Here is a 27,901-nt window from a genome sequence, read left to right on the forward strand (position 1 = left end):
GTAAGAAACTACCATTTTAGCAGCAAATCTCACGAGATTAATTAACAAGATTTATCCTCTGTCCAGTTACTTGTACTGGACCGACTGGGCGAACCCCGCTAAGATTGAGCGAGCCACTCTGGGTGGGAACTTCCGAATTGCCATCATTAACAGCAGCTTGACCACACCCAATGGTCTGGCGATTGACTTTGAGGAGAGGATGTTGTACTGGGCTGATGCTTCACAGTATGTTAACTTTACCATTGACTACAAAAACAACTTGTAACTTTTTTTTCTTTCTTTCGTCAGAGATAAAATCGAACGGTCCTCCTTAACAGGGGCAAACAGGCAAGTGATCTTACTGGGAGTCCAGTACCCCTTTGCCATGACGGTCTTTAAGCAGGACATGTTCTGGACCGACTGGTCAGAAAGAGGAATTTTTAGGGCAGGAAAAGAAGACGGTTCTGACGTGGTAGTCTTGGGTCAGGATTATCAGTACCGACCCAATGATATTCACGTCTATGCTTCGTCCAAGCAAGAGAGTTGCTCCAGTTCCTGCTTGCAGTTCAACGGAGGGTGCAGTCACGTCTGTGTACCTGGTAATCTCAATCTTTTGATTACAATCGCAGTCCGCTCATTTAAATGGACTGTTTGTATTTATTATGAAAACAACTACTATGTTTAAATTAAAGGGGGAACTGTATTCTTTTGTTTCAAACCACCACTGACGCCTGACCAAGACTTTCTAAAAATAAGGAATCACTGAGATGAACTCTTTCAGTGCCATTGATGATGATAGACTTCCAATTGTGTGGCTCTTTTCATCCTTTAGTCGTGAATTTAAAACGAGTTTATCACTGTAGACATCTAATCCATTTGACGTTGAAGGGTTACAAGACCGAGACCAAGTCGAAATCAAGATCAAAACAAAGACCGAGACTAAGTCCGATTTGCATCCATGCCGCCCTTCCACATATATGATGCATAAATTACACAAATGAGCATTATTTGATGTTTTAATATAAAATGACAACCTGCAGTAATGATTTTTTGATGATTCCATTTGCCCTTTTTTTTTTCATTTTTACACCTCGATTGACTATATTTATTTGTAGATTTGTGCATAAGAGAGCAATTTAATACTAATAAATAGCATAATTGGATATTATTTTAGAATTTTATTATGCCCTCGCAAAATTATTACATAATTAGATTTAAAAAAATGCCATTCATAATTTCATTTTCCCTTTTTTTCCAGCAGCTTTGAACAATTCACTTATTTTTGACGCCCAATGCATTTTGACTGTGAGAGGATGACAGTGGATGATTGTTTTGATTTTACACAATAATTGCACTGTATTAATTTTGATTAGCTGAGAGTAATTGCCTGCCATTGACAACAATAGATGATATGAAATATGTGAATGGTCGCTGCCAAGCCTCCCAGTCAAAAAAAGACAGGACGTCCATTGCTGTCAATGGCAGAAGATGAGTTAAGGATGTCAAAAATCTGTTTCTATGATTGCAATAAATATTACATTTACGAGGCCCCTGAGAGCGAAGAGCAAGATCTATATACAATGTGTCTTTTAACCACGATTGGTCTGAATAGTGCACTGATAACAAACCTTGAAAAACCTAACATAACGTGAATTCTCCTCCAGGGCCAACAGGACCAGAGTGCCAGTGCCCCCACGAAGGCAAGTGGTACCTGGCCAATAACGGCAAGGATTGCATCCAGGACAATGGAAAGCGCTGCCAGCCCAATCAGTTCACCTGTCTGAACGCCAATTGCATCCCCCAAACCTGGAAGTGCGACGGCTACGACGACTGCAAGGACGACTCGGATGAGTTGGAGAGAGTGTGCGGTGAGCGATGCCGACTTTGAGCGGGTTAAGAGCGGGTTCTTTCTTGTATTAAATGTACTCATTTGATGTTTGCAAGCCTTCCACACTTGCTCGGGCACGCAGTTCACCTGCGACAACGGTCGCTGCGTCCCGCTCAGCTACGCCTGCGACTACACCGACGACTGCGGCGACAACAGCGACGAGCGCGGCTGCCCCTTCCCCACCTGCAACCCGGATTCGGAGTTCACCTGTAACAATGGCCGCTGCATCAGTGCTGCCTTCATTTGCGACGGCTTCAACGACTGCCGCGACAACGCCACCTCGGATGAAATCAACTGCCGTGAGTCATTTCTTGAGATGTGGGCCTTCTGTGGCCACAAAAGATTTTGAAAATTTTTTGGATCAGTCGTGTAATCGGTTCATATATAGATGACGTTTTTTCACGTTTATATTATAGAAGCCAAGGATATTTATTTTTAATAAACAAATGAGATAAGATAATATTTAATAATATTTATTATTAAGATAATATGTATTATTATTATTTATTATTTATAATATTTACTGTTATGATAAACAAATCATTACATATAAAAAAGCAAAAAACATGTTAAACCATGTGGCTACAATTTTTTTTGAAAATAGACCAATCATAGATTGTTTATCTTTTTGTTCTTTTTTTTTTTTATCAGTCGTGTAATCGGTTCGTATATAGATGACGTTTTTTCATGTTTATATTATAGAAGCCAAGGATATTTACATTTTTAGTAAACAAATGAGATAATATAATATTTAATAATATTTATTATTAAGATATGATTTGTTATTATTATATATTATTTGTTATTATTATTTATAATATTTACTGTTATGATAAAAAAATCATTACATATAAAAAGCAAAAAAACACGTTAAACCTTATAATTTTTGGGCAAATTTACTTACTAACACTAATTAAGCAATAAATGAACATTTGAAAAATATACATATATTTAAAGAGAATATTTACTTTTTTTAACCAAGATTACTCTATTTCAAATGTATTTTTAAGTCTGTTTAATGTAAGTAAAAAGTAGACATTTACAATGCAAAGTAACATTTACTATTTGTTGGTTATTTTCTGTTTTGCAGTAAGAAAACACCCATTACTGGATGAATGAATTCCTCATGATATTGACCCTAATAACGTGCTTTTGATTCATACAGTCTCTCAGAAAGACCCCGTGTGATGATTTTTCTTAAGATTTTCCCGTCAAAGTAACACATTTGTACTCCCTATTAAAACCATGATATGGAGGTGAAAATTGTGAATCAAGGGGGCGGCTTATACGCGAGAAATTATAAAATTCAACGTTTTTAAGGGGAGAATATTTACACTGTTAACATTTTGGCTGTCCTTAATGGGAATAGATTCAATTCACTGTGTAATTATGCAAGGAACCTTATCGAGTTCCAGCTCATTTCATAATGATGAAGACGAAATAATTCAAAACAAACTGAACGTCTGTCATCTTCAATGCCGGCCAGTGATTGTTTATTAGGCGTCAGCCTTAGACTACACTAATACATGAACATGTCGACCCCCCCAGCTGACAGGCAGTGTCCCACGGGCAAGGTGAAATGCAACAACACCAACATCTGCATCTACCCCGACAACCTGTGCGACGGATACAACAACTGCGGCGACAACAGCGATGAGAATCCGCTCTTCTGCGGTAAACTTTTGCTCGACCTGAGAAATGTGTTACCTTGGACTCAAGCTTTATTTTTGTTTTTGACAGCCGGTCGCACGTGTCCTCCGAACAAATTCCAGTGTGACAGTGGTAAATGCATTCCTGATTCTTGGGTGTGCGATAACTACAAGGACTGCAATGACGGAACGGACGAACCGCCCTCCTGCGGTAAGTTCCTTTTACCAGAAACCTAAATTAAAAAAGGACTTGGCAATTTTAGATTCATGCTATTCTTTTCCAGAGCATCAAGTCCAAACTTGCGAGATGGGCCAGTTTACGTGTACAAATGGAAACTGCATCCCTTCGTCTTTTGTGTGTGACGGCAACAATGACTGCTGGGATGACAGTGACGAGGCTCCTGAGCTGCAGTGTGGTCAGTTTAACCTGTTAAATGCCATTCACGGCAATAGATGGTCATTTATTATTATTATTATTATTTTTTAGGTTTGATTTGGTTGATTTACACTAGCACCGCCACAAATTATTTTTTTTTATCATTCTTGTAATTAGCCAACTTGTGAATTCATATTTATATTCACTGATTTTATTCCAGAAATTTGTTTTTAAGGTTGTTTTTTTAAATTTAAAAAGTAAATAAGTAATACATTTTATCATAAGGACACTTTAAATCCGGAAAAGGAACAAAATACAAAGAGATAAACAAAGCACAGATTAAAAGCAAAAGCAAAATAACAGGAAGGAAGAAGAAATTAAATTATAAGAATTCATTTTAAAAATCTATATTTTATCAGTTGTTCGAAACTAAAATATATCATTTAAATAATACTTTAAGAATGGTAATATCATGTTCATTTTATATTTTTGTTGCATTTTATAATATTTAAATTTAAACATTATAAAATAGGTAAGCATTTTTTTCTTTATTCATTAAAAATACTTTAAATATTTTTTTAAAAAAAATGAATGAGGACATATTTGATTTTAAAAAACCAGTTGTTCGAAACTAAAATATATCATTTAAATAATACTTTAAGAATGTGTTCATGTTCATTTAATTTTTTTGCTTTTTATAATATTTAAATTTAAACATTATAAAATAAGCATTTTTTCTTTATTCATCAAAAATACTTTAAATATTTTAAAAAAAGAAAAATGAAGGAGGACATATTTAGTAAGGCAAAATGAAAATTGACATTACTAACTACTTTTGCGTGCATGTACATTTTTTTTTAAATAAATGGATTGGACGTCTATCACCGTCAATGACAGCCAATGAGATACAAAGCTCAAAAAAGAGAATATAGACCAACATGAGGTATGTAATGTTAGTTAGTTGTGACCTGTTGTCGTGTGCTGTTATTCCCCACAGGCCAGCGTACATGCAGCCCTAACCAATTCACCTGTCCGACCTGGTTGCCGGGTCACCCGCGCTGCATTTCCCTCAATGACGTTTGTGATGGCGACAAAGACTGTGCCGACGCCGCCGACGAGCTCCACAACTGCCCAAATCGGACCTGCCACATGGATGAGTTTAAATGCAACAACGGTCTTTGCATCTATCTTCCTTTTCAGTGAGTAAAACACCGTCGCCCGACCTAACGAGAACAATCCGTGAAATGTTCGTCACCTCCTACAGCTGCGACCGCGTCAACGACTGCGGCGACGGCAGTGACGAACTGGGCTGTACTTACGGCACGTGCGGCAGCTCTCAGTTCACCTGCAGCAACGGGGCCTGCATTTCCTCCACTTACGTTTGTGACGGCGAGACCGATTGCCTCGATGGGTCGGACGAAGCGGACGGCCTTTGCGTGACACCGCAACCCACGTGCGCGCCTCACCAGTACTTGTGCAAGTCGGGAGAATGCATCGATATGAAGAACGTGTGCAATGGGGTGAAGGACTGCCAGGACAACAGTGACGAAAAAGGCTGCGGTAAGAAAACGAGAAAGCTGAGAGGTTTGGTTATTTGTTAAAAAAGTGTGAATTGTAACATCAATTGTTTGGCCCAAATATAAATAATCTCATTCTCCACTAATACTTGTGGGCGGTTTTGACTTTTAACCCTGCTCTACTAAATTAGCATAATGTCTTTATCAAGTTATCTCACATTAAGCTCACTTTTGCTTGTCAAAATGCCCAATGCAGGAACAAGTGTACTCATGGCAATAATGACAATAGAGATGTAACATTTCAATATGCGAAGTTTTATATGTAGGTTAGGTCAGAGCACATGTGTCAAAGTGGCGGCCCGAGGGCCAAATCTGGCCCGCCGCATCATTTTGTGTGGCCCGGGAAAGTAAATTATGAGTGCCGACTTTCTGTTTTAGGATCATATTAAATTTCCTGATTTTCCCCCTTTTAAATCAATAATTGTATTTTTTAATCAATTTTTTCTGTGTTTTTAGTTCAAAAATCATTTGGTAAAATCTAAAAATATATTTTAAAAAAGATAAAATAAACATTGTTTTAGATCTATAAAAAACTGAACATTCAGGGCTTTTAATCCAGTTCTTTTAATCCAATTATAAAAAGTCTATCTAAATTTATCTAAAATGGTCCTGCCCACATGAAATCGAGTTGACGTTAACGTGGCCCGCGAACCAACCCGAGTCTGACACCCCTGGGTTGGAGCTTGATTTCATCCCGTATTTGGGAAATTTCTTGGTTGCAGTAGCAAGACAGACACAAGACACACAAGACATTGTAGACCTAGGTAAAAACCTAGAAAAAGACAGAAAAGCAGCAATAGCATATCGTCATGACACACAGCACTAACCAAAGCTCGGTCTTTCAATTTATACAGGAATCAATGAGTGCCTGAACCCGGCACTCCACCATTGCGCCCAGCAGTGCACGGACACTGTCACCGGTTACTACTGCTCCTGCAACCCCGGCTTCCAGCTCATGCCCGACGGCAAAGCCTGCGAGGACGTGGACGAGTGTCTCAGCACGCCGTCCGTCTGCAGTCAGATCTGCGACAACACCGTCGGCTCCTACCATTGCAAATGCGCCCCGGGATACCTTCGGGAACCCGACGGGCGCGGCTGCCGCCAGAACAGTGGCGTGGAGCCGTACCTGCTGTACACCAATCGCTACTACATCCGCAACTTGACCACGGATGGGTCCAGGCTGAGCATCGTGCTGCAGGGTCTCTCCAACGCGGTGGCGTTGGATTACGACTATTCCGAGAAGTGGCTTTACTGGTTCGACGCTGGATTGGGGAAGATGGAGAGGATGCGTTTCAACGGTTTCGGCAGGGAGGTTCTGCTGGACGGCGTCTTTGGCTTGGACGGAATGGCGCTCGACTGGGTGGGCCGGTGCGTAAGAGCTTGTCTTTCGTCAACTCTCTGATTGGCCAAATTTGGTCTAATACTGATTTGCTTTAAATCTACAGGAAGATGTACTGGGTAGATAGTTTCTTTGGCTCCATTCATGTGATGGAGTTAGATGGGCACTACCAGAAGAAGCTGATCAGCGGCCACTTCACGGAAGGAAACGTCACTTACATCATCACCCGACCGAGAGCGGTGGCTGTCAACCCCAAATACGGGTAGCAAGAATGATTCCACCGTTACTCGGACGTTTCGTCGAAAGACGTTTGGTCCCCGGACGTTTGGTCCCCGGACGTTTGGTCGACCCGACGTTTGGTCGACCGGACGTTTGGTCGACCGGATATCTGGTAGAACGGACGTCTGGTAGAACGGACGTCTGGTAGAACGGACGTCTGGTAGAACGGACGTTTGGTCGCCCGGTTCTTACTGTTGAAACCAGCTTTCAAAATTATAATCATGAGAGAGAGAGAGAGAGAGTTTAATATCTAATATCAAAATATCAACAGTAAACTCTGTCATAATTTGACAGCGAGCAAACCTGGCGACCAAACGTCCGTTCGACCAAACGTCCGGTCGACCAAACGTCCAGTCGACCAAACGTCCGGTCGACCAAACGTCCGTTCTACCAAACGTCCGTTCTACCAAACGTCTGTTCTACCAAACGTCTGTTCTACCAAACGTCCGTTCTACCAAACGTCCGGTGGACCAAACGTCCGGTGGATCAAACATCCGGGGATCAAACATCCGGGGACCAAACGTCTTTCAACGAAACGTCCGGTCAGCTTCCCGTAGTGTTTAATTCATCAAATGTCCGTGTTGGTTCTCAGGTACTTGTATTGGACCGACTGGGCGGACACTCCGTATATCGGCAGGGCGGGCATGGACGGAAGCAACGTCAGCGCTATTATAACTGCCAAGCTAGAGTGGCCAAGTGCGATAACTATCGACTACACCACAAATAAGATTTTCTTTGCCGACGCCCATCTCAACTTTCTCGAGTGAGTCAAATATGACTTCTGGTTTGCCGAGCGGACATCTGACACGGTGCTCTTCCGACTTTTTGCAGCTTTGCCGACATGGATGGCAAAAACCGCCACCGGACGCTCGCCGGTACCCTGCCGCATGTCTTTGCGGTGTCCCTATTTGAGGACATGCTCTATTGGACGGACTTGAACACGCACTCTGTGGAAAAGGCCCACAAATACACTGGTGATGGGCGCACGGCCATGGGCAACAACACCCACCCACCGTATGACCTTCACGTTTCCCACCCCTACCGGCAACCACAAAGTACGACATTCTGATATGTTGTTGTTTTTTTCCACATATTTTACATTGATTTTTTTTTTCCCAGGTGGGAACCCATGCTCCTCCCACTTCTTAACTTGCAGTCATCTGTGTCTGATTGCGCCCGGCGGGCAGAAAGCTACCTGCGAGTGTCCAGATAATTTTATTGCAATTTCCTTGGGCTTCCTGATCCAATGTGTTGCCGACTGCTCCAGCACGCAGTTTCGTTGCGGGGACAATGAAAGGTTGAAAAACTGTCTATGTTGTAGCTATTAGGCATTCATTCATGTTACATTGTAGTTGGGATTTCCGTCAATGGGCCCTTGATTTCTATTGATATAGACCTGACTGTTTTGAACCACACGATCATGATAATTCAATGCCACAAATTCCAGTTTCAATTAATTTGCCATTTTGGTGACAGTGATGAGTTAATAGCAAATATTGTCATGTATTTTTTCCTTTGCATTTTGTGTATTTTTATAATTTATATATATTTTGAAAAACACTTAAACTATGTTTCTTAATTAATTTTCTTTTCTAAAAAAATAAGGAATTTTTTAAAATTATTCTTATATTGAATTTTTTTCATTCCGATTTTTTAACAAACCAATTGGAAAAACTGTAAATAATAAAAAAGTAATGTAATTTAAAAAAGAAAGTTAATATCAAATGTGCTAAATTCTACTTTAGTAGCAGATTGTATGACAATATCATTAATCGCAGTTCATTTCATGTGATAAATTCCAATTAAAAATGCATAACATCTTTAGATTAATTCTTGCCATGCCCTTGATAAAGATAGACATCCAATGTATTATTTTTTTCATAATGCTCCTGGCAATGAATGAACGTTCACCATCCTCCCTCTTGAAATTACTTGGGCGTCTATCACTTTCAATAGTGGTCAATGAATGAAGCCATTTTTTTTTTCAAATTCAGGTGCATTCCCATATGGTGGAAGTGTGATGGCCAATCTGACTGCGGGGATGGCTCAGATGAGCCGCACACTTGCCCGACCCGCCTTTGTCCCATCGGCCGCTTCCAATGTCAAGACGGAAACTGCACATATCCCGGCTTCCTTTGCGACGGCGAACCAGACTGTCCCGATGGTTCTGATGAGAATGCTGCCCTTTGTAGTACGTTGTTTATCACAAGAGTCTGACTTGATCTTTATTGGATCCAAAATCAAACGTGGTTTTGTGGCTTTAGGTGACCATCGGTGTGAGGAAAACCAATTCCAGTGCAAGAACAAGCTGTGCATCCCAATGTCGATGCACTGCGACGGCTTCAAGGACTGCTCGGACGGAAGTGATGAGGACGCCGAGACCTGCGCTCAGAAGACATGCCGACCTGGAGAGTTCCAGTGCACTAATGGGAGGTGCCTACCGGAGAGCTACGTGTGCGACGCGCAGGACGACTGCGGCGACGGATCCGACGAACCTTTCGACACTTGCAGTGAGTTGGACAAACCAGAAAAAGGGGGTCAAAATCAATGGCCAGTGGCCAGATCGAGCCCATTGCAAACTTTTGTGTGGCTCGCCAAAGTAAATCATGTGCTGTTTTTTTATTAAAACAAAATGTAGGTATGTCAAATTTACCTAATACGAAAATCTGAGATATTTACACCCTTTTTTTCCCTTTAACTAAATTAAATGTAAAAATTGAAAGTACAGAGTAGAACAAAACGGAGATTTTTTTATGTCAAATTTACCTAATACGAGAATCTGAGAATATTTACCCCTTTTTTCCTTTAACAAAATGAAATGTAAAAATAGAAAATACAGAGTAGAACAAAACACAGATTTTTTTAAAGTCAAATTTACCTAATACGAAAATCTGATAATATTTTCCCCTTTTTTCCTTTAACAAAATGAAATGTAAAAATTGAAAATACAGGCTAGAAAAAAACTTATTTATAAAAACTAAATCTTTAAATACATTTTAAAAAGAGAATATTTTCTGTCTGCCTTTTTCCCTTTAAGGAATTTTTTAAAATTGTTGAATGATTATTTTTATTAGGTAGAGACTCAAAAAAAAAATAGAATTGAGCAATTTTTAGGTCAACAATGTCTCCAAACAGTACATTGACAAATTAGATTAAGATTCATATGCTAATCAATCAATCGTGGCAGCCCTATTGATGGCACAAGATGTCCAATCTTAGCTTTGGCAGTGATGGAACGATCCTCTAAAGCACAGGTGTCAAAGTGGCGGCCCGGGGGCCAAATCTGGCCCGCCGCATCATTTTGTGTGGCCCAGGAAAGTAAATCATCATTGGCGACTTCCTGTTTTAGGATCAAATTAAAATGAGAGATATAGATGTCTATTAAATTTCCTGATTTTTTCCCCTTTTAAATCAATAATTGAAATTTTTAATCCATTTTTTCTTTGTGTCTTTAGTTCAAAAATCGTTTTGTTAAATCTAAAAATATATAAAAATATTTTCTGTTTTCCACTTTAATATTGAACATAAAAGAAAAATGGTTTCCTTTCGCAATGAAAAACAAATGATTAAATTTTCCCTTACTAAGAAAAAAAAGCTCAAATTATCATTGTTTTAGATCTAAACAAATGGAATATTTAGGGCTTTTAATCCATTTATATAAAAAAATATATATATATTATTTCTAAAATGGTCCGGCCCACATGAACCATCCAAACCAACCCGAGTCTGACACCCTTGCTCTAATAGTTTAACTACGTGTTAAAGTAATACTCCCTTGTTTCTTGCTCGCCAGTGGGCCCAGACTACAAGTGCGACGAAACCGAGTTCTCCTGCAAGACAAACTATCGCTGCATTCCTCAGTGGGCCCGCTGCGACGGCACCAACGACTGCATCGACAACAGCGACGAGCAAGGCTGTGGTCAGTATCGTGGTGCTATAAATACCGTGAGTGTGTTCAAATATCCTCCTTTCCGCTCGTGATTTTTTTCTCCCTGGTTTTGGGGATGATTTCCCCAACAGAGGAGGTTACATGCGACCCCCTTGGCGATTTCCGTTGCGACAATCACCGATGCGTCCCCATTCGCTGGAAGTGTGACGGCACCAACGACTGCGGGGACAACTCGGACGAGAGGAACTGCCGTATGTCTTGTTTGTTGGCGCGCTCATTTGACTGTTGTTTTTAGCATTCTGATCGCTCTTTTTTTAGAGCCGAGACCCTGCTCCGAGAGCGAGTTCCGATGCGACAATTTGCAGTGCATACCTGGGACTTGGGTGTGCGACCACGACAATGATTGCGGCGACAACTCGGATGAACGAGATTGCGGTGAGCTTCACTTTATTTGACTCATTGACTGCCATAGATGGTGATAGATGTCCAATCTAATTGAAATGAGAGGGTGGGCAGAGAATAAACCAATGTTCATTGGCTGCCTCTCCTCCTCTTCAAATGGATTGGACGTCTACTAGTGCAGGGGTGTCAGACTCGGGTTGGTTCGCGGGCTGCTTTAACGTCAACTCGATTTCATGTGAGCCGGACCATTTTAGATATAATATTTAGATTTTTTTTATAAATGGATTAAAAGAACTGGATTAAAATCCCTGAATATTCTGTTTTTTATAGATCTAAAACAATGTTGATTTTAGCTTTTTTTAAATATTTTTAGATTTTACAAAATGATTTTTGAACTAAAAACACAGAATAAATGGATTAAAAAAATACAATTATTGATTTAAAAAGGGGAAAATCAGGAAATTTAATATACATCTATACTCTTCATTTTAATTTGATCCTAAAACAGAAAGTCGGCACTCATTATTTACTTTCCCGGGCCGCACAAAATGATGCGGCGGGCCAGATTTGGCCCCCGGGCCGCCACTTTGACACAGGTACTAGTGAGAAACTATCTAGTGAGAAACTATAGATTAACAAACAAAGCAAGGTGGTCGGTTGATAATCACAATTAGCAAGCAATTTATTTATTTATTGTTTATATTACAGAAATCAGATATCTATTTGCTTTATATGCCTAAACAATGAAAATATAACTTTTACAAATCAAATGTAAAAAAGTAAATAAAGATCATATCATTACTGTTTTTGGATATTTTTTTATCCAATGATTTCAAAATAAAAAATAAAAATGAGAAAGGGATTCTATTTAGAATTTTATTAGAATATGTTCATATATTTAATATTTTCACTCATATTTTATTATAATAATCAATACATATTTTTACCTTTTTGTCTTTGTTTATGTAAAAAAGTCATATTCATTGAATATTAGAATATCATGCGCATTGGCCTTACAGTTCCGAGATCAAGGGTTCAATCCCAGGTGAGTTTTGACCTTGCGTGGGTTTTCACTGGGAACTGGGGTTTCCTCCCACATCCCAAAAACATGCAGAATAGGCTGACTGAAAACACTAAATTGCTCTTAGTTATCACTGTGAGCGTGAATGGCTGTGTCTCCTTGTGCCCTGTGATTGGCTGGCTACCCCCACCTGTTGCCCATAGTTGGCTGGGATTGGCTCCAGCACCCCCCACGGCCCTTGTAAATGAGTGAATTATAATATCGTATTTACTGTTAACTGTTTATGTTTAGTTTGATCGCTGCCAGGCCCTCGCAGTCAAAATGAATTTGATAATTATCGCTGTTAAAGGCAGCCAATGAGTGAAAAATTCTCAGGTTGACAATTTCCTTCCAGAGCTGCAAACGTGCCCTCCGGGCAAATTTCAGTGTGACTCGGGTCACTGCGTCCCCGCTGTGCTGCAGTGCGACGGCATCCCCCACTGTCACGATCTCTCGGACGAGATCGGCTGTCGTAAGTAAACACTAGTATTCATTCATTTGACGCCAGTAAAATCAATTTATTGATTCTGAACGACGTCCTCGCTTTTCCTAGCCACTCGTTACCCGGGAGGCCGATGGTGCCCTGTGGACAAATTCCAGTGCGCCAACCATCTGTGTGTGAACATGGCCTGGGTGTGCGACGGCACCGACGACTGCGGCGACCGCTCCGACGAACAGCTCGCTTCGTGCTGTGAGATTTGCTGTCGTTAGAGTAGGAGAGGATCTTGGCCGATCGATTTCTCATGTCTCATTTTGAACAGTGAACATCACTTGCGAGATGCCATCCCGTTTCCGATGCGCCAACGGCTACTGCGTTTTGTCCGGCTTACTCTGCAACAAGAAGGACGACTGTGGTGACGGCAGTGACGAGAAGGAGGAACTTTGTGAGATTCCAACTTATTTTTACTTATGAGTTTTAGCCTGTGCTAAAATTTCATCCCCTTTTTACATATAACACATTGACTGCCATTGATTGACTAGACCAGGGGTGGGGAACCTTTTTGAAAGAGAGAGCCATAAATAATTCCTATTTTCAAATGTTATTCCTTGAGAGCCATACTCACAATTTAAAAGTCAAAATACATGAAAATGTGCACATTTTTTAGTCATTTAACATTGTTACGCTGTTGCTAATCAATGAGTATCAATGAGTATCAATGAGTATCAATGAGAGAATAGATGCAGAAGTCTCTAATGAAAAAAAATCAATGCCACGGTGCCAACGTGACGTTCCTATTGGTGCGTTCGGGACTTGGCTCTCTCACCACTGCTTTCCATATTTTAGCTCAGAGCCATATGCACCCATCAAAAGAGCCACATGTGGCTCCTGAGCCATAGGTTCCCTACCCCTGGTCTAGACGTTCAATCCATTTGGACTGGGAGGGGCGAATAAACATTAGTTCATTCGCCCACTCCGAGTCCAAAGCGTTTGAACGTGCCGTTAATTTCAGAGAAAAGATTAGCGGTGAAACATCAACATTGACGGTCAGTTTAAATAAATTAAAAATGGAAATAAAGTATTAGCATTGTCGACGGCAGTGAACCAACGATACATTATACAGTATATGAAGTATGACTATAATTACAGTGGTACCTTGAGATACGAGCTTAATGCGTTCCAGGACTGAGCTCGTATGTCGATTTTCTCGTAACTCAAACAAATGTTTCCTATAGAAATGAGCTAAAAACAAATTAATTCGTTCCAACCCTCTGAAAAAACACCAAAAACCGGATATTGGATTGGAAAAACATTTTTATTTGTTGTAATTCGCCATCTATTAACAAAGTAACAAATAACTAGTGGTTTAATAGTACTAAAATGTGTTTAATAATACTAAAATTAGACGGATTTCGCGGAGGGTAGATAGAGAAGGGCAGGCTTTTTGCACGGCAACACACTCGTAACATAACATAAACAAATTTAAATGAACTTGGATTACGATGCAGACACACTCAAAAATAAATTTCATCTAACATTACTCTAAACTTAATTCTAATTTTGATTTAAATTTTGATACCTTTCTTCTCCCCGGTTGGCTCTATTTGCCCCGCCTCCACCCTGACTTTCAGACGCAACATATCGAGGGTTGTTTGCTTTTGTCTTCCCTTCAAAATATTCCCAAAATGATGCACACAAATGTCCTCACAATAGGATAACGCACGACCACTTGCCAACGAGAAGTAGTATACACGCCTCAAAATTCTACTCGTATCTCAAATTGCTCGTACGTCAGGGCACTCGTATGTCGAGGTACCACTGTATATGAAAATAATAATAAATAGGCAAACAGTCAATTGCCAGATCTTTCCAGTCCAAATGGATTGGACGTGGAAGGTAGCCTTTATTCACTAATGAATATCAATTTCATTTTGTACAGTTTATAGTACAGTTCTTCAACTGGATACAGTTGAACACAGTAAAAGCATCCCTCGCAATTTTGTTTGGAACATGCTTCCATAAACAGACATGTAATAAATGGAAGTTGAGCTCATGGATCTCTTTTGCAAAGATTACTCTGAGCACCGCTAATACGATTCGACTTTGTTCCGGAGGTCGCGGAAATGGCTAGAGTAAATCACCAAATGACACGGGTTACCGCGCCGGAAACAAAGCCCCGCCAACGTACCACAGATAAGGAAATTCTACGCCATTGTTGCGCAATCAGCTTAGACGGCAATCAAAACAAATCATTTGCAGTCAGGAGGCCGGGATTAAATAGCCGGCGGTCGCCGTCGGATTTAGACGTTGAGCGAATTAAAAGAAGAATTATAGGTATAGGTATTATTTGGTTTAGTCTGACTAAAAGATGAAAGGACAATCAAACATGAATGTCATTTTTTTGCAGGTCGCCCGCCCACGTTGCCCCCCTGCACGCTGGACCAGTTTAAATGCACCAATGGACACTGCGTGCCTCTGCCGTACGTCTGCGACCACAACGACAACTGTGGGGACCGAACGGACGAGTTGGGGTGCAGTAAGTGTCGCCAGAACTGCATAGTAGTATTGATGGCAAATTATGCCTAAACCGGTCTGGCGTTTTGGACTCAGATTTTGGCCACGACCGCAACTGCGAGGAGAAGAAGTGCCAGCAGCTGTGCACCAACTTGAACGGAACCGGGTTCATTTGCTCCTGCAATTCTGGATATGCGGTGGATCCGGACAATACCTACACTTGTTTGGGTACACGCCAGTTGAAAGCAGTACATTTTATTAAAGATACCGTATTTTCACGACTATACGGCGCATCGTATTTTTAGCTGCAGTGTCAATAACTAGTGCTATTTCTGTATTTTACACACACAAAGGACGCACCGTTTTTATAGACGCAGCCAGGCATGGCAAAACATACACCAGCTTAAACATACATCTACACCCACACGCCAAAAACACGTTTTTAAAAAGGAAACGGAAGCAAAATTGAGTTCGGTTGTACTTTATTTAGCCATGTTACAATTTATTCACGTCATCATCACCCACAAATCCATCAACGTTGCTTCGTAAAGCTGTGTTGATGCCGATCACCAGGCCACAATCCATTCGCAAATAGTAGCTAGCTAGTAGCTAGCGTCCATGCTTCGTAAAGCTGTGTTGATGTCAATGTATATAGGCCACAATCCATTGGGTGTATTGACAAACGAACTATATATCCCAGCAGTCACTGCGCAGTACTTTTTCTACGGGAAAATAGTAGATTCGGGGGCTGCTTGCCGTAGTTGTGAGAGCTGTAGAGGATGGTGTACCCAATCGACTGATTTATTTTATTTTATCGTGATAACAATTTTAGTATTGGTCCATATATAAAGCGCACTGGATTATAAGGCGCCCTGTCTATTTTGGAGAAAATTTAAGCCTTTTATGTGCGCCTTATAGTCGTGAAAATGCAGTACATGTAAAGGAGGGGGTCCTCAGATCTGAGCATCAATTTTTAAAAGAGGTCATATGAGGCAATTGTGATGCCCGAGAGTACCAAAATAATGCATAAATATACAATTATATAGTGATGTCAGTAGGTATGTTAATTTCATATTTAATTAGTACTTGAATATATATTTTCTTTTCAATATTTTGAATTGGTTTACATATTTTTTTAGCATTTTACTCTTAATTGTTTTTATATAAACTTGATTTTTATTATATAAATGTAAATCAACTTAATGATTTTTTGCCCGATATATTGGTTTAGTATTTTTTTCCATCTCTATAGATTTATTTGCTATGTATTGTAAACTCCCATGTATTTATTTCAATATTTATTAATTTCTCTTGGTATTTTTGGCACTCTGGTGTTAACATATTTTCAACATTCCCTCAGACGTCAACGAATGCGAGATGTTCGGAATCTGCCCTCAGCTGTGCAAAAACACCAAGGGCGGCTACGACTGCGAATGCGCCCCCGGCTACCGCAAAGTCGGCAACGGAAAAATGTGCGAAGCAGAAGGTGAGTTATCCATTTATTTTCTCTCCCTTTAACTCTCGATGACAAATCTGCTCACATTTGTCCGACTCCTCCAGGCGCCACTCCAATGCTACTTCTCCCCGAGAGTGTCCGCATCCGGAGGTATAACCTGCAGACGGAAGGCTACCATGACTTCATCCAAGAGAGTGAGCGCATCATGGCGCTGGATTACGACTGGGACCACAACAACACTGGATTTAGTGAGTCCATGCACACGAGAGAACACTTGAATGAATCCTGTTTTTTTAAATAAATGTGCTGATATCAGTTTCTCATGGTTATAATAACCACAAGATAAATAATCGGCAATTTGTACTTTTACAAATGATTCAATGTCTATTATGATAAAGATGATGCATTACATTGTTAACCAAAAATGGTCCATTTTGAAGCACCTTAATTGCAAATATTCTCTTGTATTTTTTTTTGTTTAAATTTGAATGCGTATTTTTAAGGGATGAATGAATACGAGTAAATATTCTTATTTTGAACGTATTTTTTTTGTTTAATATAGAAAAAACGGTGAATATTCACATACAATATTTGCCAGACAATAAGTCTTTTGTCTTTTAGCCTTTTTCACTCTGAACAGCTTGTTAACAGTTTTTTTAGGCTATGGTTATCCCCCCAAAAAATTATATGTTACATTAACGGTGCTTATTTTGTGTGCTGTTTCCTACTTTACTATTACTTTAATTTAAAATATTTGTCCTTTGTTTCTAATAAATTAACAAAATTGCCTGGTTTAGGAGTCTGACCCAAAAATCTGATGTAGATCTAGATGTAGATCTAGATGTAGATCTAGATGTAGATCTAGATGTAGATCTGGATGTAGATCTGGATGTAGATCTGGATGTAGATCTGGATGTAGATCTGGATGTAGATCTGGATGTAGATCTGGATGTAGATCTGGATGTAGATCTGGATGTAGATCTGGATGTAGATCTGGATGTAGATCTGGATGTAGATCTGGATGTAGATCTGGATGTAGATCTGGATGTAGATCTAGATGTAGATCTGGATGTGTATCTGGATGTGTATCTAGATGTAGATCTGGATGTGGATCTGGATGTGGATCTGGATGTGGATCTGGATGTGGATCTGGATGTAGATCTGGATGTAGATCTGGATGTAGATCTGGATGTAGATCTGGATGTAGATCTGGATGTAGATCTGGATGTAGATCTGGATGTAGATCTGGATGTAGATCTGGATGTAGATCTAGATGTAGACGTAGATTTTTTTTGTAAATTATTTTTTTTAAATTTTTGTTTCATTAGGTATGGTTTACTTCACCGTGGCTAGAAAGGACACTGCACCGGGCGGTATTAAGAGAGCTTACATACCCTCAACGGATGACGGCAGCAACAACATTGGCGCCGCCGTTGACCTTGGTATCAAATACATCACCACACCGGATGGTATCGCCGTGGACTGGGTGGGCAGGTAAGTTCCTCCAGTTTTAGCTGCAGTTTTGCCTCCTTGGACTTGTTACTGAAGGATTTTTGTGTGGTAGGCATATATACTGGGCAGACTCCAAGCTGAAGAGGTTAGAGGTGGCCAAGATGGACGGGCGCTACAGGAAGCACCTCATCAAAACCCAACTGGGACATCCGTCTGCCGTGGCGGTCAACCCAAGACTCGGGTAAGAGAAACAGAGGTCAAAATGACTGAAAATCAGTGCTGGACTCCTTAACGGTTTTCATTCATGTTTGTATCAATTTAATTCTGGGCAAAATTCATTATTGAGGACATCAATGTATTTAACCTTCGTGGCCTGAAATTGTAAATTTGTCATAATACCACCAAAAAATTCCATAATAAAGTTCCCAAATATGATTTGGAATTTAGTTGCAATCTATACTATATTTAGCAATTCACAGGTATGTAAAACGTTTAATGAAAAAAAGAGGGACTCCAAATATGGATCATAATACTGTCCAATTCTACAGAATGCTTTACTGGTCAGACCGTGGAGAAGAGGCTAAGATTGAATGTTCCTGGTTGGACGGTCAACAGAGGAAAGTTTTAGTGGGGCAAAACATGGGTTGGCCCACCGGCCTGTCCATCGACTTTACCAATAATGACAGAATCTACTGGTCGGACTCCAAGGAAAACCGCATCGAGTCCATTCTCCCTTCAGGAGAAGACCGCCGAAGCGCAGTCTACATCGGTGAGAACTGTCCAAAATTCCCGACGTCTGGCCAAGAGCTCATTTGGAACTATGTCCGTAGATGTGAGAAACCCCTTCAGCGTGAGCGTGTTTGAAGACCACGTTTACTGGAACACGCAGGAGAAAGGCGAGATCTTCCGGCAGGACAAGTTTGGTGGGGGGACCAAGACCAAGCTGCTGACTGTTGGCCCCTGGCTCACACAAATTTCTGTGTACCAACAGCAGCGATACAACTCCATTAAAAGTAAGTCATTCCAATACACATGATTGGACGTCATAATCAATGGAAAAGTCAAGGTTTAGGTTTTTACATTCATTTTAACCTTCATATTGGATTGGATCATTTTATTCATCCCGTATTCGGGAAATTTCATTGTCACAGTAGCAAGAGGGTGAGAATGCAGATACAGGAAAATACATTTTAGACATAAATAGATGGGTAATGTATAAGTTAATAAATAAATGAATAAATATATAAATAAATAAGCGTGTTGCTGAAATATATATATGTATGTATATATGTATATATATGTATATGTATGTATATATATATATGTATGTATGTATATCTATATGTATATGTGTATATATATATGTGTATATATATATATATGTATATGTATATATGTATATGTGTATATATATGTATATATATACATATGTATGTATACATATGTATATATAGAAATATACATATACATAAATACACAAATGTACATGTGTACATACGGTTGGTCATAATTATCTCTATTATTGGTAGTTACGTATTGTTCCCCCAATTTTGCCTTTTTTTAAACCTATTTTTATGGGTCACATTTTGTTTCCCCTCAACGTTTAGTAGTCCAATTTATTTTGACATTCATTATTTTAGTATGTTTGGTTTGCCTTTTTTTCCCCCTTACGGTTTAGAACATCACAATATTTTGACTTTTTTTTTTAGTTTGCATGTTTTTTCTTTAGTTTTGAGTCATACACGTTAATCAATTTTTTTTTATGGCTCACATTAGTTTTTTTGCTTAAAATTTAGGCAAAGAAAATATTATTTAGTTGAGTGATAGACCTCCAATCCATTTTGACCATTATTTTTTGGGTTTCCATGTTTTTTTTCTCAAGTTTACAAACACTACCTGGACAGGCTATGATTTTGGAAAACTGGTTTATAGTTAGGTTGACTAAATCTATACCCTTACCACAGTGACAAATCCATGCAAAGGAATTTGCAGCCACCTGTGTCTTCTCCGACCGGGCGGCTACACGTGCGCTTGTCCCGAAGGCACCAGTTTCGTCCCTGGAAGTGACGCACAATGCGATGCCGGTATGTATTTTCACTGTTTAAAATGTCCAGTTAATTTGTTAGATCAAAATCTGACACATGACATCGTGTAGGGTTCGAGCCGCCACCCACCATGCCGCCACCATGTCAGTGTCAAAATGGCGGCACGTGCTACTTTGATGACAACAAGGCTCTTTGCAAGTAAGTTAGATTTGATTAGATTAGATAACTTTATTCATCCCATATTCAGGAAATTTCATTGTCACAGTAGTAAGAGGGTGAGAATACAGACACAGAAAAAGACATAAATAGGTAATAAATAAGTTAATAAATATATATATATGAATATATATAAATATATATAAATATATAAATACATAAATACATAAATATGCGAGTTGCTGAAATATATATATAGTATAGTGTGTGTATATATATATATATTTATATATATATAGTTGCATCATTATTAGTAAAGCAGGATTCACGTGGATCTTTGTCAAGTCTAAATAGGGATCAAATTGATTGTTTTTTAAAATAAGGCATTTAAATGTCTTAATTCTGAACAGAAATATGATGAGTTATTTGATCAAACACAGATGATAAAAGTTTTCCCTTCTATGATTTCTGAGAGCAGATTCGGTTCTCACAATATTTTATGCAAAGGTTATTAATATATATTGCTGTCAAAATGAAGAAATTCACTGAAACCTTTATCATTTTTGGCAAAAATACAATCTACATTTTTTTTGTTGAGTTGGTCTTAAATTTTACTTCAAACAGCATTAAAAAGAAACACATTTCATTGGTCGCCTCTTTTTCAGGTGTCCTCCAGATTGGAAAGGCGACTCCTGCCAGACGAGCGCCTACGACGTAGTGGTGTCATCGAGTACGTTGATACAAATAGAAAACTGGCAGTTGATTCGCGCTGCTTAACCGTGACGTCTTGATTGCAGTCGGCATTGCCGTTGGTGTGACCATCATCATCTTGCTTCTCCTGGTCGGTCTGGTTTACGCTGCCAGGAAAAAGTCTTACTTAATTGATAGAGTCAGGAACAGCCTTCCTTCAATGCCTTCCATGCCATCCATGCCTTCAATGCCATCCGTGCCTTCAATGCCCACCCTTACTTTCTTCAGGTGAGATGTCATAAGAGAATGCTTCTCAAACTTTTCAGTCCTCCATATAAAATCAGTTTAAAAAAAAACAACAACTAATGAAGTAAATAAAATTACTAGATTTCCAAACAGTAAAAGCTATGTATATATGTATGTGTATGTATGTATGTATGTATGTATGTATGTATGTATGTATGTATGTATATATGTATGTATATATGTATGTATATATGTATGTATATATGTATGTATATATGTATATATGTATGTATGTATATATGTATATATGTATATATATGTATGTATATATATGTATGTATATATATATATGTATGTATATATATGTATGTATATATATATATGTGTGTATATATATATGTATCTATGTATATATATACATATATACATATATATGTATATATGTATATCTATATATGTATATATGTATGTATATATGTGTGTATATGTGTGTGTATATATATATATAAATCTAGTAATTTTATTTACTTTATATACTGTATATACGTATGTATATATGTGTGTATATATAGTATATACATATACATATATACATTTACATACATATATACACACACACACATACATATATATATATATGTGTGTGTGTGTATATATGTATGTAAATGTATATATGTATATACATATATACATTTACATACATATATACACACACACATACATATATATATATGTGTGTGTGTGTGTATATATGTATGTAAATGTATATATGTATATACTATATATACACACATATACACACATATATACATACGTATATACAGTATATAAAGTAAATAAGATTACTAGATTTCCAAACAAAGATTTGTCTCAATTATAATATTACTGTACTGAAGATCATTGAACATTGCACGTAGTTTTCAAATCAGCTGTAGGTCCACTACAAATAATCGAGAAATAAATTAATATTAGGATACATTCTTAAATGATTGTTATTATTGATCAAGTATATGATTAAACAAAGGAACAACTATTTTAATTATTGATTCATTTATTCAGTAAAAATATTAATTTCTCATCTCATCTGGTTTGTTAATCGTCTTGGACTCTCTCAAAAAGTCAATATAATTTGATTTCTGTACAACTCACTTGCAGAAGAATAGTTATCTGTTAAATTCATCTAATTGGGATATTTACAAAGATATTTTTGCTTTGAGAAACAAACAAAGTTAGATTTATACATAATAATAAACTTTTCCCATTTCACACTTTTTACTTCTAATGCAACAATCGAATTCACAGCTAAAACTTTAATCTTTGAGTAATATAAATTTTAAAAATCAATTAATCATGATGAATGAATGTCATTTATTTTTGAACCGATGTGTTGAATTGTCATAAAAATGAATGATTAGGCAATCAAAATCTTTTGTGAGCGGCCTAATTAACACTGCACGTGAATATTTCAAAGTTAAATACATAAGCGCTAGAAATGTGTGTTCATTTTTTCATTTTATACAGAAAAAGCTCCCCTCCAAGTGCATCCGATGTAGAAGACGCTGAACCAAGGCTGAATTCAGAGGCAGTAAGTAAACATTAAAAAAATACTCTAAGTAGATCTTGGTTTATTCATGTTCTATTTTTTTGTCAGGTTCCATGCATATCTTTGGTGGAGCCGGAGGAAAAAAGTTTTGACAACCCAGCTTATGTGACCAGTACCCAACCAGGCGACAAGCGCACCCCCACCACCGAAGCCACTCCCAGTGGAAGAAAACAGGTCAATATGATATTGATAGAAATCTTTTGGTCCATAACTTCCGTATTTATTTGAGTATAATGCGAAAAAATTTGTACCAAAAACTGGCGCAAAGTTCGGGTGCACGTTATCCACAAATCCCGGGGAAACACTGCCCCCTGCTGGTGAAAAAGTCCCGTCCACAGCCGTTATGTTTAATGGGAGACTTAAAACCTGTCTTTGTCCGCCAGATGGCGATAATCGACCTTCTTTTACAAAAGCCAACCCTCTCCAAATAGCCTTTGGCAAGTTTATAGGGTAAAAGTAGGGGTAAAAATACAAAAAAATGCTCCAGGGAGCGCTATCCTCGCTCAAGAAGAATGGAATCAATTGTTTGGTGAATCTGATGATGATGAATTAGACTAAGGATTTAAAATTGCAAATTCCATTTGACAATTGTGTTCATATTGGTAGTTTGTTTCATGGCGACATGTGTTCAGCATTTGCCAGTTAGTTACCAATACCGGTGCAATCCTTGGTGTGAGCTGAGAAAAACTGAAAAAAATGTTTATACCAATTTTTAGTTACAAATTATGGGTGCGCGTTATACTCCGATAAATACGCTTATATAGGGGTGTCAGACTCGGGTTGATACAATATTTAGATTTTTTTTAATAAATGGATTAAAAGAACTGGATTAAAATCCCTGAATATTCAGTTTTTTAATAGATCTAAAACAATGATTATTTCAGCTTTTTTTTAATACATTTTTAGATTTTACAAAATGATTTTTGAACTAAAAACACAGAAAAAATGGATTAAACAATTACAATTATTGATTTAAAAGGGGGAAAATCAGGAGATTTAATATACATCTATACTCTTCATTTTAATTTGATCCTAAAACAGAAAGTCGGCACTCATGATTGACTTTCCCGGGCCACACAAAATGATGCGGCGGGCCAGATTTGGCCCACGGGCCGCCACTTTGACACCTTTGCGCGAATATGTTCTAACCACCATGATGTGCGTTTGTGTGCAGGAGAGCATCTCAAATCCATTTTATATGGAGGAGGTGAAGGTCCCAAATGAGCCCCCCAGAATGAGCGCCCCCGAAACTTCGACATCCGACAAGGTTCGATTATTAGATATTTTTTATTTATTTATATTTTTTTAATTAAAACCGCATATACTCTATGAATACTGTACATATGTTGCTGGCATTGCAGGCGGCTTTTGACAATCCGGCGTACAGCTCAGAGACCGAAGGCGTCCCTTCGCCACCGGCCGCTTCAAGAGCACAGGTAACCATGGAAACACCCACTTAAGCCTGTGTCAATGACCAGGAATATAATGGCACTTCAAAACTATTCTGAAATTTGCATTTCTCAACAGCGATTCGAACCTATCGCTGATGAGGGATTAGTGTCTTTTCAAAACCCAGAATACATGGTGAGTTTTAACGATAATGTTAGCTAGAAAGTGTGCATCTCTGTAACATGAATGTTTAATGCAATATTTGTCTAATTGCAGGAAAATATGGGTTGGACAAATGATGATTCTGAGATTTAATGTCGGCGAGAGATGATGAGAAACTTTCTCAAATGATGCTGAGTGTTTTTATTATAAATGAGTATTTCGTGTACATTCTGATTCTTTATAATTTTGACACATGTAATTTTTTTTAGACTCTAAAGATATGTGACCAGTTTTGCATATTTGATTGAATAAACTGCTGTCTAGGCATCCTTTGTATTTTCTTCTTATAGGAGTAGCAAAGGGATCTGATAGAAAAAGAGAATTTCCTTCCATGGGTAAAAGCATTTTTAATTTCTTTGATATGCTTTCATCAATTCTCCGTGCAAGATGTGAGTATGCAACATTAATTCATTCTCTATTCTGTGAATTCTCACAATTGTCACATTTCAAAGAATTAGAGGAACTGCTTTGATTAGCAGGGAATTAATGCATTTTGAAACCACATTTTCTTGAAATTCTTTTGTAGAGGGTATCACAATTTTTGAGATTTTGTTTTCTTTAAGTCTTTTTTGGGGGGAAACTGGCTTCTATACATACAGTACTATTACTTTTTTTAATCATTATATACTAGTACATATTGGTCGTTGAAAAAGATAAGGATGCTTGGAGTGACAGTGATGCATTCAAATGCAACCAGAAATGTTGGAAATTTTGAATTTTCTGAGTATGTTGTCACATTCAAAGGTCATTTTTTTCCTCTTAATTTGTATTACTAAAGTTTCACATTTTAACAAAGCGCCATCTAACGTGAACCGTTTTTGACGATTGTATCGCGTTTTTAACGAAAGCCAGTCTAACTAGAAGCGAAAGTAACCAAGTGTTAGTGAAGGCATCTCGGAAAGGAGAATGGCGGCTGGCCGAGCGAGAAGGAGAAGGGAGGAGGGAAACGGGACACAAATAAAACGTCATGTATGATCGCGAAGCAAAGAACTAACGAAAGGACACACTAAGGACACGAAGAGGAAGACAAACGAAAAAATAAAAAATCAGCTTTGAACGAGGTGAGAATGATCGCTTTTATCGCTATCTAATCACAGACACCTGTGCACGCTCAGATTTCCAATTGTACTTTATTTTGTGTATTTCAAACGATTTCACTTCAAGTAAAGACACTCTGCTATTGATTTAATGCCTTTCCAAACTATACTGAGCACAGTGAAGTATATTTTGATGATACGGGGAGCAATAAAAAAATAAAAATGATATATTTTCATAAATAGCGTGAAAAAAGCTTATCACAATCAAACTGCCATTTTATGCAATAATGAGCACTCTTGTTTTTTGTTCCCACTCTTGACCATTATTTAATGCTCCTAATGGAAGTCAATTGATTATGAGATGTTTTCACACATATAACAAGCTCGCATGGACTTAGACAGTCAAAAGCTTGTACCACTTGGCCACCCACCAACAACCTTGGCTGTGAAATCCCACAATGCCATGCCAAAGACACCCTGCAGTCAATCTGTCGACTGCCCGCGGTTCGAATCCCCGCTGAAGGTGTTTGGAAGCCGTGTTCCTGGTGTAAGCTTCTTAAGAGCCTTCTGGTCTTCTTGATCTCCAAATGAACTCTTTCACTGCCATTGATGATAATAGAAATCCAATCATTCTTCTGCTGTAAATTTTTCACCAACAGATGTTCAATCCATCCGAACGTTTGCTGTCAACCTTCCCAGTTCTAATGCATTGGACAACTATCGGCAATCGGCAGATGATGAGCAAATCAGACATGGCTGTCAAGGCAACCATTCTAATTCTCGTTCTGTAATCTTGACGTCGAAGTTTTCCCAAAGGCACTTCAGTGGTCGTCGCAAGAATTTTAGTCAAAGATTAGAGGTCATTGTGAACATCAATACAGAAATCCTCGTCCTGGTAGTAGATCAGACATAGTCAAACTACGGCCCGCGGGCCATATACGGCCCGTTAAGCTTTTTAATCCGGCCCGCCGACGTCCAAATTATAGTAAAAATCAATGACCTCATTCATTTCGCTGCAATACCCTCGTTTCCCCGATAGATGGTGCACTAGACTAGTAACAGTAAGTAAATGTGTGTGGGAGCTACTTGAGGATACTGACACATTTCTGAACATTTAAATTTTACTGTGGACATCCTAACACACATGAACGAGCTGAATGTGAAGCTACAAGAGAAAAAACAGTTTGTGCATGAAATGCAAGCAAACCTTCCGCCTTCAAAACCAAGCTGGTTTTATTTTTCAAGCAAATATCAGACAAGTCATTTGCTCATTTCCCCACACTGGTTGCGTTAAAAGAGGCCCCCGCATGTGAAAATATACAGGAAATCATTTGGATGACCTGCATGAGCAATTCTACCGTCGGTTTAGTGATTTTGGAAAAATTGACAGCTGGTGTCATGTCCTTTCTCACAAGACCCGGAAACGGTTCCATAGGAGTTGCAGTTGGAACTGATTGATCTCCAATGTGACAAGTTCAACTCCCTGAAAGTCTCTGAGTTTTATGCCCCGGGCCGAAAAGTTCGCCCAACCCTGTATTAGATACTTGTCGGTGTGCTACATTTCACGTTCTGAATGTCGGGGAAATCTCTAGTGTTGGGAAATGTCATGGTGCCACAACCTGAGCAGTGTCAAGTGGGGATCTCTTATAGTCTATGTTCAAAACTAGCAAGTAATATTGAAGGAAAAATGTTTGAATGTCTTCATTTGTCAGTTTTTGCACCACAAATAACGTCGAAATGAGTCATTAGAGTAGGGCGGGGTATAAAAATGGTCAAAAGGGTCCTGGATTTCACTCCAAGCAACACAGCACAGACAGGATTAACCAATGATTTTTTGGGGGTTTGCAAAAATGAGCCTCACCGAGAGATCTGATTGGTTTAAAGTTTTTTCCTTGGTTGAAGGAAAACTTAGACCCACTAGCCCTCTATATAATTTTTTTTGACATTTTTTAAGTCGTATCATAAGTTACTTTTCAATGCTTTTGACTATTGATACTGTAATGTTGTATCCCGATACAATATTTTATTAGAAAAGTATCAATCTTTACATTCTGTAGTCCCCAACCTTAGGTATAATATACTAATGTGCATTCTGCAAGTAAATCAAAAATTGCCAAGAGCAATTTAATGTAAACCATTTTTTTTTTTTACTGATGGGGTTCAGCGCCGTTTTTTTTTTTCCGTCTCTAATTCCCTCGAAACTTGGCAACCTAA

At 38.5% G+C, this 27,901-nt stretch overlaps 2 protein-coding genes across 4 annotated transcripts in view; both read left to right on the top strand.

Annotated features, from left to right (window-relative positions):
* Positions 1-24,917, top strand: part of lrp2b (low density lipoprotein receptor-related protein 2b) — a 52,351-nt gene extending 27,434 nt beyond the window's left edge. Inside the window, exons 42-81 of the mRNA XM_077625769.1 lie at positions 67-225; positions 289-578; positions 1,644-1,847; positions 1,924-2,166; positions 3,416-3,541; positions 3,608-3,727; positions 3,801-3,932; positions 4,890-5,091; positions 5,157-5,452; positions 6,324-6,837; positions 6,915-7,070; positions 7,680-7,850; positions 7,919-8,142; positions 8,207-8,384; positions 9,082-9,278; positions 9,352-9,597; positions 10,881-11,006; positions 11,108-11,227; positions 11,295-11,411; positions 12,794-12,910; positions 12,992-13,129; positions 13,200-13,322; positions 15,285-15,413; positions 15,488-15,619; positions 16,752-16,877; positions 16,952-17,095; positions 18,176-18,341; positions 18,412-18,540; positions 18,848-19,068; positions 19,130-19,312; positions 20,264-20,383; positions 20,455-20,542; positions 21,166-21,230; positions 21,298-21,478; positions 22,958-23,021; positions 23,088-23,213; positions 24,214-24,306; positions 24,401-24,475; positions 24,567-24,623; positions 24,705-24,917. Coding sequence (XP_077481895.1) covers positions 67-225; positions 289-578; positions 1,644-1,847; positions 1,924-2,166; positions 3,416-3,541; positions 3,608-3,727; positions 3,801-3,932; positions 4,890-5,091; positions 5,157-5,452; positions 6,324-6,837; positions 6,915-7,070; positions 7,680-7,850; positions 7,919-8,142; positions 8,207-8,384; positions 9,082-9,278; positions 9,352-9,597; positions 10,881-11,006; positions 11,108-11,227; positions 11,295-11,411; positions 12,794-12,910; positions 12,992-13,129; positions 13,200-13,322; positions 15,285-15,413; positions 15,488-15,619; positions 16,752-16,877; positions 16,952-17,095; positions 18,176-18,341; positions 18,412-18,540; positions 18,848-19,068; positions 19,130-19,312; positions 20,264-20,383; positions 20,455-20,542; positions 21,166-21,230; positions 21,298-21,478; positions 22,958-23,021; positions 23,088-23,213; positions 24,214-24,306; positions 24,401-24,475; positions 24,567-24,623; positions 24,705-24,743 — 6,337 coding nt within the window. The 3' untranslated portion in view covers positions 24,744-24,917. The remainder of the gene's footprint in view (positions 1-66; positions 226-288; positions 579-1,643; positions 1,848-1,923; positions 2,167-3,415; positions 3,542-3,607; positions 3,728-3,800; positions 3,933-4,889; positions 5,092-5,156; positions 5,453-6,323; positions 6,838-6,914; positions 7,071-7,679; positions 7,851-7,918; positions 8,143-8,206; positions 8,385-9,081; positions 9,279-9,351; positions 9,598-10,880; positions 11,007-11,107; positions 11,228-11,294; positions 11,412-12,793; positions 12,911-12,991; positions 13,130-13,199; positions 13,323-15,284; positions 15,414-15,487; positions 15,620-16,751; positions 16,878-16,951; positions 17,096-18,175; positions 18,342-18,411; positions 18,541-18,847; positions 19,069-19,129; positions 19,313-20,263; positions 20,384-20,454; positions 20,543-21,165; positions 21,231-21,297; positions 21,479-22,957; positions 23,022-23,087; positions 23,214-24,213; positions 24,307-24,400; positions 24,476-24,566; positions 24,624-24,704) is intronic.
* Positions 24,918-25,553: 636 nt separating this feature from the next.
* LOC144092490 (MAGUK p55 subfamily member 3-like) overlaps positions 25,554-27,901 on the top strand; it is a 13,712-nt gene continuing 11,364 nt past the window's right edge. For all 3 annotated transcript variants that reach the window (XM_077625326.1, XM_077625327.1, XM_077625328.1), the window contains exon 1: positions 25,554-25,711. The gene's annotated coding sequence lies outside the window, so the exon portion shown is untranslated. The remainder of the gene's footprint in view (positions 25,712-27,901) is intronic.

Source organism: Stigmatopora argus, chromosome 18 (genome assembly GCF_051989625.1).
Source record: "Stigmatopora argus isolate UIUO_Sarg chromosome 18, RoL_Sarg_1.0, whole genome shotgun sequence".
Lineage (NCBI taxonomy): Eukaryota > Metazoa > Chordata > Actinopteri > Syngnathiformes > Syngnathidae > Stigmatopora > Stigmatopora argus.